This window comes from Mus pahari, chromosome 2, assembly GCF_900095145.1.
Source record: "Mus pahari chromosome 2, PAHARI_EIJ_v1.1, whole genome shotgun sequence".
Classification (NCBI taxonomy): Eukaryota; Metazoa; Chordata; class Mammalia; order Rodentia; family Muridae; genus Mus; species Mus pahari.
Genome location: NC_034591.1, coordinates 36112048 through 36124547, shown reverse-complemented (window position 1 = coordinate 36124547; position 12500 = coordinate 36112048). Strand labels below are relative to the sequence as shown.

General features: G+C 35.6%; 1 protein-coding gene across 1 annotated transcript in view; it reads right to left on the bottom strand.

The window, feature by feature from the left end:
- The window catches only part of Foxp2 (forkhead box P2), a 255090-nt gene that overhangs the window by 38091 nt on the left and 204499 nt on the right, over window positions 1-12500 (bottom strand). Inside the window, exons 7-8 of the mRNA XM_021191123.2 lie at window positions 6416-6629; window positions 4401-4505 (exon numbers count right to left, since the gene is read on the bottom strand). Of these exons, the coding sequence (XP_021046782.1) occupies window positions 4401-4505; window positions 6416-6629 (319 nt within the window). The remainder of the gene's footprint in view (window positions 1-4400; window positions 4506-6415; window positions 6630-12500) is intronic.

Sequence of the window (12500 nt, the reverse complement as noted above, 5' to 3'; positions counted from 1 at the left end):
AGTGATATGTAAAATAATGGTGCCTATTCGTTCCCCCCTACTTAATTATGCCAATCAAAGTACAGAAATAGTGTCGGATATAAATACAAATCAATAAGAGCAAATAAATAGCCTAAGTATTAACATTAAATTATGAATTTATGTACTTATGACTATTTTGTGCTCAAATTATTCTCTTTTATGTTTTTATAACCATCTCAGGTACTACATATTGCTGTTCAAAAATTCTCTATGATTTATAAATCAAGGATGAGATAATGCTGAAAAATGAGAGGATCGGTAGATTTTTGCAGTCAGTGCCTAATTGCTGTTTCAAAATGCATATGCAAAGGGACATTTCATTAATCATTTAATCATGTCCCTTGCAGGAAGTTGGAACTAATGTTGCCAATACCCTTTTTATATGAATTCTCCATGATACCATCTTATGCATTTGATATATTGCCTATGTCATAAATTATGGGTCCTCACAAAGGACCAAGTGGGATTGTTATCCCAGAAGATGCTTGTTAGAAATCCTTTATTAACTTTCTTGTTTTACTTATTGCTAGTTCTATTTCACAGCTTCATACTAGCCACCAATAATGCTTTCTAGTGGCAAAGGTCTGTAAATTACCCATGCAATCACTAACACCATTTCACAGGCCTGTTCTACGTCTACTGGTCTGCTAACAAGGCGATTACACACAAATTACTGAATGCCTATGAAATATTTAAATGCATTCTACTCTACTATGCATTAATAAGAGCAAAGCAAGCTCTGGAATTCTGGTTAGCTCCAGTCCCTAATGTCCCCTAATGAGCCTCTTATGGAGACTGCAGTTCAAACAGAGAGGTGAAGAAAAAATGCAAAGGGGGTCTTCAGAAAGGCAGCGCAGAGCAAACATCGTGGGAGCCACTTCTAATTTATGGGTCACTTTATAGCTATATTGATTTTTGTTTTCAAAATGGAATAAATGATGTGGTCGACTGACGTTCTTTCAGAACTGCATTGAATCTGTGTGCTAGGTAGGTAGTGTGAACTAGAGAAAGGAAAACAAAACAAAACAAAAAAACAAACAAGCCATAAACAGTCAGCCAAAGTCTTACCAAAAACAATTAAGCAAACCTTTTAGGAACACAGAAAGAATGGAGGTAGGGTGGGGGCTGGAGGTGGGAATCTTTCAGATTTATTTGTTTAATGTACAATTCCCCTCCATGAAGCTTTTATGGTTATGGATGCATGTGGATACTTCAATTATACACAGTGCAGATTAGCAATTCAATTTTAACCTCTTAATTTTTTTTTCAAATTCATTTAAAGCTATAGTATTTTATAAGCTAAAAAAGGGAATGTGCTTAAATCCAATTGTCTCAGAGACTGTTTGAACAAAATGTTTCACTTGCACATCACTGGGAGTTGATTTATTTTGCATCAAGGTTTTTATGTTTAAGCACTGACAGGAGTTTAAATACAAAATGTTAGCTGTCACTATTCATTTAGCTGATTACGTGAAATGCCTTAGTTTTGAAAGATATGGGCACTGTCACCAAAAGAAACAACAGTCTGTCTGACAAGTTCAAAGAATGCCTCCTTGAGGTCATAATTTTGTAGCCATGCTGCCTAGTGAAAGACAAAGAAAGAGACAATACACACTAAGTAAGAACATAAATTGTAGCGTAGTCAGCTGCAAGAGAAAGAAAACAATTTTTCACAAAATAAATGAATAGGTTTCCACTGCTTTTTCTTCTGTTCATTCTGCAGTATCAAGCCTTAAAGAACCAATCACTAGCAGGTTCCATTCATTCCTTCTCATTGTTTAATTAATCTTTGGAATGCTCATAGGTGAAAGAACACTACCCATTCAGGCTTTTGCAAAGAACAGTACTTCCGGTGCCGCGTCTCTCCATTTGGGCACCTGTGTGGGCAAGTTCAAGAACACTTGTCTGCTAGCTGGAATGCTACACTCCAAACCTTTTGGCTTAAGCTCTGAAAGTCAATACATCTATATTCAAGCTGACTTTGGTGCAATTGAATGGTAATTAATTCTGCAGTCAAACTACACTAAAGTTTTGTCAGATGTGATTACACTCTGACACTTAAAAGACAGTAATGAAGAAGTAGTACTAAAGGCTTCTGATCTGGTGAGAGCCTCAACTGCTGGTCAGAAAAAAAAAAAAAATGGTTAAATTCTGTCAATTCTCACCTTCCTGTAAAGTTAAAAAATTTCTCCTGAAGAGTGTTAGCTTGGACTTGGTTTTCTATCTCTGTTTTCTTCTATTATTGTCAGAATTTCTGTTTAAATTTTCATTTTTATTCAATATAAAAATATACCCCACTTGTTAATTAATGTGGAGATTAAAATTATACTCCTGAGAATGATAACATGGCACCTGGAAACCTTAAGATGTATATGATGCTGAGTCAACTTTTTCTTGAATAAATGAAGTGCTTCATTAATAAAATATTTTATTTCTTTTCAAATTTCTCACATATCTTTAAGAAAAAGATAATACTGATTCAGGAAATATGTCAAATTAATTTTTCATTTCAGTACAGTATATTGGCATTAAGTAGGAACAGAATTTATCTCAGGTCTTTGAATTAGAAAATTTAAAACATATGCTATTAAAAACGGGATAGAAGAAAGACCATACAGTCTACTGTCAGTACTCTATCACCATTATAAAGTGAATGAATAGACAGTCTTTGAAACCAGGGTCGATACATGATTGAAGTGAAATGCTTTAAAATTGTGATTTCTCCAGTTAAAGACAAACAAACAAACAAGCAAACAAAACAAAACAAATACCAGTATGAATATGAGAAAAGACTATGGAGAATAAAATGAGAGAGTTCATATTCATTCATGTGTTTTCGATACAAATTAAATATCTGACGTGTGAAAAATGGTCTTCATATGTCTTAAAGGAGCCATACTAAAGGAGAGAAACACAATTTCCCTCAGAAAATGAGCCAGATTTTACTTATAAAATATTTTAGAGAAAGAAAGTAACTACTAAGCAGGTAGTTTTATAAATTCAGTTATCATTCCTAAAACAGAATCAGTCACCCTAGAAAGGTGCTCACTGACAGAAAATACACCATAATGATAGAGGTAAAAATTATGGAAATATTGCTAAAATAATTTACATTTCTGGATTTTTTTTAGCCCATTTTTGGTAGTAGATACTTCAGCAAAGCAACCTAACATCTTTTAAATGCCCTTTTTGTGGGAATAATATAATAAATTTCACACCCAGAAAAGTGGCAGCTCACAGTTGGTTTGGTGTAACAGACATGTAAATTTTCATTTAAGTCCATTTCTAAAGAGCCATTTTGATCTGTGAAACAAATTTTCTCTTAATTGGTCTGAAACTATGTAAAAAAATCTTCATGGAAGTCTTCCTGTAATCATTTCTAAAGGTGTTATGATACCAAGTGCTTGCCTCGTTGTTAGGGTACTTCGGCTCTGTACTCTGCAGTCGCTCTGCCATTTGTAAACACATCTTTTTGATGTTTCTGCCAACATCCTGGCAACAAAGCAGTGCAATTTCAAATGAGCTAATTAACTTAATTGTTGATGAAGCATGAAACAGTTCATTCACCCTGTTAGCTGCACCATGACAACACAAGAGGCTGAGGCTGCGAAGACACTCATCTTCATAAACCTATCTACAGCTCCCTGGTCAGATCTCCCTGTACCGATACTGTGAGCAGAAAATCGTCCATGAAACGGGGGGTGCTCTCATCTGCAGGAGAACCCCTCAAGGAGCCTTGGAACTAAAATATTACAGGGAGATATAAAGGATGCACAGGATTTGATTTTATGCTGAAGAAATTATATAATCTACTTTCCAAATATATTACTATAGATAGCAAAGGTAACAACATGAGTGAAATGTGGCTGTTGCATTAAATGGTTGGCATCACTGATTTTCATTTCTGATCCTTGATATTAAATGCCATTACTGGAAGTGGATATACAGAATCTGCCCCTTTAAAGAGACCTACAAACCTATGTCTATTTTATTTCATTTAGAGAAATTGTATGCTTATTCAAATATTATATGAATTTTTTATTAAAATTTCAATTTCAAAAAAAAATCAACTTCCAGAGAATGCTCTTTCACAAACCTGTTTCATAGTGATTAAAATCACTGTCATGGCAAGCTCATATTTCCACTGGTTCGGAGCCTTCCAAATAATTTGCAAAATACTTTCATAAAAAGACTAATATGACCTACGAACATTTTCAGCCTTGTTTTTCTAGTCCACTTGTTGAAATAAACTCAAAACTCAGTGTTCTGTAAGATGGACCATCTTTTCATTTCTCCTTCAGTTACTGTTTATTTTACAGCAGTGTGCCAAAATTCCCAAGTAATCTGTTTCCCCTTCCCCAAGAATAGTTAAAACCTACTTCAAAAACTGTCCAAAATCTTCACATATGCTTTCACAGCCTGGCCACTTGCAGACTCCATGGCCATAGAGAGTGTGGGAGGCCCCAGTCTCCTCGTGTGATGAGCTGTAGCAAGAGAACACAACGTCAGATTCATCTCAGAAAGCCATAATCGTTGCAGGCTGCTAGCGCCTGTCAGGTTACGATCAGTGACAAACAGGTCAAAACAGGTCAATTCAGCTCAGTGCAGTCAGAAAAATTTAATCGTTCTATTGAATAGTTCAACTGCCAAGGCTAGATGATGTTCCAATTAGTGGAGAAATAGAGCCAAAGATGACTGTTAATAAAGGATGAAAGACTAAGAGGACTCTATAATATCATATGCTAATCCTGTCATATGACCTGACTGTAACATTTTTACCTCTAAATAAAAAAATATGTATATGTAGCCTTATGTCGTAGAGCAGGAAAAATTTTTTAATGAAAACTATATGGAAATCATCATAATATTTTTGAAATATGTCTTTAGAACACAGTATGATCATTTAAACTAATATTCACGTGCAAACCATATATATATATATATATATATATATATATATATATATATATATGCACACAAATATTCTAGAAGCTACAGTTGATTTGAAAAATCCTGCTCTGCAACAGTGTTTGCTAGCAATATCCTTATATAATTATGGTAGGCCTTTAATAAGTGGGTATTATATCAGATAGAGAGATATAAAAACTAACATATTTCTGAACTATATAATCATCAAATTAATCTCAATTAAAACAACAGCATGAACGCATCCAGAAGCTTAACACTCTGTAATAAAAACTAAGATGAAAATCCACATGTGCTCAAATAAAGGCCAGGAACATTGCCATACTTTGGTCTTCTATTTTAAACAGTGCTGTAACTACTTTTATGTTTCTTTGAAAAGAATATGGCAACAAATTTGGTCCAGCAAGGCAAATATGCTATTACATGACAATAGCACCAATATACTACATGTTCTTTTGGGAACAGAGTAGTTTGTGTGTATAAGCCATTTCATTATAAAATTTGGTACCTAAACTTCAGATTTTAAATACAACTTTTCTCATTTAGAAATTCTTAGATTATACACTTTATGTAAATTATTTGACAAAATCTGACTTGGAAGTGATGTGCCTGAGCAAGTGGAATTCAGTTATAAAATATAGCTGGATGTTTCTTATCGAAGTGCAGTTTACAAAAGAAGACAGAACTCTAAGCAGAAACACTACAGTGGCAAGTTATCTCACACAATGTAATATTGGCAACAAAAGTCCAATGACTTTCCTGTATATATTCCCAGTTAAATTTATTTTAAAAAACCATCAAAGTGTATTCATTTCGATATACTGAACAATCTACTTTAAGCAACCCCCCCCCCCAAAGTGTGCATTCTACACAATTTTCCTTAGTTCACACTTCAAGTGTGTCCTTAGAAATTAGAAAGTAGTTGAACATTATGTAATCAAGAATATCGATGAACAGAGGTTTTTTTTTTTTTTTTTTTTTTTTNTTTTGGTTTTTCAAGACAGGGTTTCCCTGTGTAGTCCTGGCTGTCCTGGAACTCACTCTGTAGACCGGGCTGACCTTGAACTCAGAAATCTGCCTGCCTCTGCCTCCCAAGTGCTGGGATTAAAGGTGTATGCCACCACTGCCTGGCTCAGAGTTTCTTTTTGTATTGTTGTGGCATGATGGGATTAGTGAATGTTCTCATAACTGGAGTTAATTCATAATATGTTATTTATCAATTTATATCAATATAATCATTCCTTGGACATTCATGGAAAACTTAATTTCTTTAGGCATGCTCTCTATTCATATCTGGTTTACTGGTGGCATTTGAAGTCATTTAATAGCTTAAAAGAATAAAAGGTCAACAATAAGGATTTCTCCTTCACTTGCTCTCAATACAGTTTTTGTCCCTGTTCATTTCCAGTTTGTCAATGGTGGAGATAAGATAGAGGTGTAAGTAGAGGGCACAGTGCAGGAGACTTACCTGTCCCGCCTTGCATTCAGAACTGAAGACTGTCCATTCACTATGGAATGATGTGTAATTGGTGGTGATGCTTTGGAAGTGGTGGAGGAGGTAGTCGAGGAGGAATTGTTAGTTGTGAGGTCTAGCCCTCCATGCTTAATGCCGTTGTCTTCCATACTATGGACTCCAGTCACTTCTTTCCATAGTTGCTGAATCTCAGCAGGACTTAAGCCAGCTATAAAATGAAAGAATGTGCCACTGATATAACAAGTTAACATACTCATGGGCTTCAGAAAGGATTAGCAACATCACCAATGTGAATACATGATAAAAGTACTCTTGTACCACCAATACTATAGTTTTTTTTTTTCATCCCAAACAATACATTATTTATTTTAAAACAGTAATTTGAAAACAGTCCTGAGGAGAAGAGGTTTGGGAAATGTGTGTTTGATAAAAAAATAAAATCTACTCATCTTCTATTTATTAATTAGATATTAGAACTTGATTAGTAGTATTAATGAGGAGGTGAAAGACATTTTATAAATAATATACTAAAAGGAAAAAAAGCAAAATAACATTACAAACACTCAATGAGAGAGGAGAGGGGAGGGAGAGAGAAAGAGGAGGGAGAGGGAGAGGGGAAATAGAAGGGAAAGGAGAGAGGTTGATACTAGTTAACAACTACTACACTACCACCACCACCACCACTAATACTGGTTGATAAAAAAACTCAACTTCTCACTTTAAACAATTTCCAGGTTCAGATTCTTTTTGTTTACCTGGCAAACAAGTGTGAGACCAGCAAGCTTGGTAGGGCCTTTTGATTTTGAATATTATTTTGAAGAAACATTTTGACTTATCTCAGATGATGTATCTTTTCTTTTCTTTTTTTCTTTTTTCTTTTCTTTTCTTTTTTTTTTTTTTTTTTTTTTTTTTTTTTTTTTTTTTTTTTTTTTTTTTTTTTTTTTTAATACTTGCATGCATTGCATGTGCTTACAAAGCTTGAAGACGTTAAAATTGCAATTTAAATTTAGGCCACCCCTTCCTAACGCAGATGCTATCTCTAACAAATAACCACTTGCAAAGGAAAAATAAATGTTCCAAAAGGGACTTTCACAGGAGAAACAAACAGGTCTTAAGGGCAGATCCTATGCCTAGAAGTAGATGGCTAAATGAACTCACTTTCATCTTTTGGGGTTCTTTGTCTCATAAAGATGTGTCAGGACATTTTTCTTTTCTTTGTATATATCATGGATTCTGATTTTGTGTTTCTATGGGATTCCTATGTGTGAACGTGTGTCCAACTATATGTGTTTCCTGTACTTTGTCTTTAGCTCTTTTTCCTCAATTTGTTTGCTTGGTCCCAGTCTGACGTTTTTGTTTTATCTTATTTTACTTTGTTTTCTTCTATTATTAATCTTTAGATGCTTGATTGTTTTCTAATCAGAAATAGAAAGGTTGGAGATGCCTAAGAGGGGAGGACAGAGGCGTTAGGGAGAGCTGGTAGGGGGAACCATAATCAAAATATATTGTATAAAAATACTTTAGGTAAAGTTACTAATGAATGAATGATTGACTGATTGAATAAATAAATAATCTAGGCAGACTGACTTGAATGAATCTGCTTTTAAAATTATTACTTAAATATCAAAGTGACTAAATAAAATTCTAGTAGAAGAAATGAAGCTGTGGTTTTAATTGCTGTCATTTATTGAATTCATAATATATTCTGAAGCTTTAGCAAATGGTTTCTATTCCTGAATCCAGTGACCCTCACTGGAGGTCAGGATTCATAATGTACGTTCGGGTAAGCACAAGGTCTACCTTCCAATGGTCCTTAGATCCTAACTCTGTGCACTGTAACACTATGTGGTGCTGCCTTTAAAATTATATACAGACGCACGCCTATAACCAAAGTACAGCAATGCCAGTGACTGTGGTGATAGCCATCTATCAAACAATATGCGGGGAAGGGTTTTCTGGGCTAGGAAGGAACACTATAGCTAGATAGCAGGGGATGCAAGGATGGAGAGTGAGCACTATTCTCTACAAAGAGTGATAAAGAGCCAGGAGCCAGAATTCTCACTGGCCCCGTTGTAACTCTGCCAAATTATACTTTGTGATGGTAACACTAAATTGCCAGGCATATGACAATTTCAGATATTGTTAGTTTACCCAAAGCTATCATTTTGGTAATTTTTGATCCGTAATATTTTAAGGAACAATATGACATAATAATAATAATAATAATAATAATAATAATAATAATAATAATAAGAAGAAGAAGAAGAAGAAGAAGAAGAAGAAGAAGAAGAAGACAGGATAACGTCGGCTTTCTAAAGCTATTTTGGAATAACTTCATTTTTTTCTGTTAAGAAATATGGTTTTCTAATGGTATATATCTTCTTTGTTGTAGAGAAAACCGTTTCATATAAAAATTATTGACTGTTGCTTTAACGGTAGCATTGACTTGGAATCATGAATCTTTTCTAACCATAACTTTTTAAGGCCTGTCTGAGACTACAGGGTGTCCTGATAGCAGATCACCCAAAGCAAAGATCTTTCCTTCTCAGAATCGACATAACTTCAGTATCCCAAACTGTCACCTCCCTTTGCCCTCTCCTAACTGTAGCCTAGACAGCTACAAGAGCTTCACAGTCTCTTCCCCCTTCTACCTGACTTGAGTTATATGATTTGCTCTTCATACAACAGACAAATGATCTATTTCAAGGTAAATTAAGTCATGTCCTTTCTCAGGCAAAGTCCCTAAGAGTGTTCTACAACACTTAGATACAAAGCAAAACCAAGGAAAACAAACAAAAGCCCAGCCTTCACTGCGACCCCCACTGTATGGTACTTCTTCTGCCTTTGCCTGGTCTCAGCTCTCATCTTCTCCAGTTTTCTTTTCTTTGTAGCTATCTGGTACTTCTGTTCTGCTGCAAACATTCATGCGTGTTCTGGTCTCGTCTCGGGCTATTCTCACAGCCACAACTACTCCCACAGGGGAAATGCCCAAGGTTTTCTCCTTCCCTTCTCTTAGACAGCTTGAAAGTCACTCCGACCCTTGTCCGGAGAGGTCTTTGGCCATGGCGGCCACCAATATCCTCTTCCTCCTGTTTCCCATCATTTCTTGACTATCAAGACTACTTTTACTTAAAGAATATTAACTTAGCTTCTGCAATTATGCGAAGACAGGTATGTTAATGGAGTTACGGCTCTTACTGTCTGTCTCTCCCTCTCGGTCTTTCTCATCTCTCACCCTCTCTCATTACGAAAGTGTCACTCTTCGAAAGTTTGTCTGACAAACAAGATCAGATTGTTTTTTTTTTTTTCCTGTCATGTCCCAGTGCCTTGAACAGTGCCTGGTAAATGTCCAATAAATACAGTTGATCTCTTCGTTTGCAGTGGAATAATATAGTTCCTGAAGACATGTTGATTGTAACATTGAAGCTCGGTTGCCTTTAATGAGGGTCTTATGTACAGGCATTGCTACCAGTAAGATCAATATCTAAAGAGTTACAGATGGCACTAATGATACTTGATATGCTTGATATTAAAATACTTTGAAAGACTACAGCAGTTAGTGAAGTTGTTGATTCTTAGTTTATGTGCTTTGTTAATAACTTGGTTAATAAAAGATTTCACTTGCCTTTGAATGATTTTCATAGATGTTTTTGTATACTATTCTTTGGATAGAACTTAGTGATGTTCTCATGCTATAAAATGGCAGCAAGGGCTAGGTCCTTAGTACGACCTCAAAAAGATTTGATGACTAACCTACTTAGTGTTAAGGCACTGGTTCTTAGTTAGATATGGAAAAAAAAAGCTATGATTTTCAACTACTAGAAATGGTAGAGGATAATACAAGTAAGAAATGATAGTTACCCAATGAACTTGTGCATTACCATGGTCTCAGTATACTTAAACAGTCCCACACATATGCTGATCACAGCTCAGAGCAGAACCATAGGGCTGGAAGCAGGATTCTGTTTATGTTTTACAATGATTCCAGAGTCCAGATCACCCCAGAGACTAAGACTGAATTTCAACATAAAAACTATTATCTTGCCTTTGAGACAAAATTTTCCAGCTATCATTTGCTTAAAGGCTTCTTAATAGACACAAAACAATGTATGATTATTAAACCACAGGCCAGTCAGCTTGTACAGTTGAGAATGTTTTATGAGTTTGGGACTCTTAAGGTTATCTTTTCCATCTGTAACATGAAATTCTGTTAGATTCAGAGTCTGCTAATCTAGATATCTTGAGGGTTCTAGAGCTCTGTAATATGAACTGAATGAAAAACATTGAAATGTCCAGAAATAAACAAACAGAAAACTAGACTCAGTTTCTATCTCAAATTTTTCCATAAATATCTGAAAAAATGATAAACTCATGCTGAAGTTATATTACTTTATATTAACGTTTAATATTAGGGAAAGACTTTCGAGCTGTAATTGATCTGTACCCTATGTCCCCAAACACAGTTCTTCGTTTGTTTGTTTTTTAATTTGATATTACCATGTGATCTTGTCAGGTCTTTCAAATCTTGCATTTTCTAAACCCAGCTTCTGCTGTATACTTGTCTTCTGCTAAAACATGCCCCCTGCAGCTTTCCCCATCTGATGTAACAGATACCACAAGTCTTCTCTTCACTCACTGGTCTAAGAACACCTGAAGGAAATTATTACACAGTATCTCAAACCATGTTTACTAGATTTTAGAATGGTTAGAAATAACACTGACAGTGTGAGGCACTGGACGCCCCCCCCCCCATGGTAGGCATTGTTTGACACTATGGCATAGATTACTTAAATGACTGCAAACTTGGTACAAGGAGGAGAGTCTCCCTCTTATGTCATTTCCTGCATGATTACTTCTTAGCACTTCTTCTCTGGCCTTGTTTAAATGCTCTACTGTATTGTCTGTCCTCTTCACTCAGAAAAGATTTTCAATTAGCTAGAACATTAGTGTCCTGACAAACATATTCTAGGGAGCAGCGGGTTAGAATATTAAAGAATAATAATCAACTCTTATATCCAGTGAAGATGATTCACTTTCTCTGCACCTACGTCAAAGACGCAGGAAAGTTCTAAAACCCTCTGCTAAGCATGAGGCTTTAAAAGTCCATGGGGACAGAACATGGGGCAGTTCTCTTCTCCTTTTTACATGATGGCTTGAACCTGGTTCCTATTCACTGCTCTACTTAGGAATAACCATTGGGGAAATGTTTCCTCAAGATTCAAGTCAATAAAAGATGAATCACTACGTGAGCGGCAGGTCATGAAGCAGAAAAAGTGATTTAATTATAATCCTTTGATCCTTTACTCTGAGTGTGTGGAGTAAATATGGGGTGCCAAAAATTGTGCTAGGAGTTAATTATAATCTAATAATTCATGCATATATTTTACAACTTTGAAGTAAACACAGAATTTTCAGTGGTTGTACTCATAATTAAATGTTATGCTTATACTTCTTACAGTAAAATAAGTGATTCTATCCTTCCTTCTATTTTCAGAAATTATTTTTTAATGTTCACTAATTTTTGAAGGTCTGAGGAGATTGCTCAATTGATAAAGCGCATGCCATATGAACAAGAGAACTTGAGTTTGATTCCTAACTCCCATATAAAATTCCAAGTTATAGGCTAAGTTGATGGCTTAGTGGGTAACACCTGAGTGCTTGCTTTGTAAGTTTAAGGACCTAATTTCAAATCTGCAACATCATCAAAAGCCCAGTGTGGTTACACATTTCTGTCTGTAACTCCAGCACTGTGGGAGGTAGAGACAGGAATGGCTAGGGCTTCCTGATTTCTAGCATGGCTTCTGGTGCAGTGAAGGACTTTAATCGAGAGAATATTCTAGAGATTGATAGTGCACAGTATTGGCTATTTACCTCTGGTTTCCAAGTGTGCATATGGGAGTAAACACCTACACGGATAACCATACATATACACATGTCAGAGAGAGAAAGAGAGAGAGAGAGAGAGAGAGAGAGAGAGAGAGAGAGAGAGAGAGAGAGAGAGAGAAAACCTCATTGGACAGCCAGTCTAGTAGAATCAGTGAGCAATATGTTCCCTGAGATACCCTGACTTTAAAAGGAA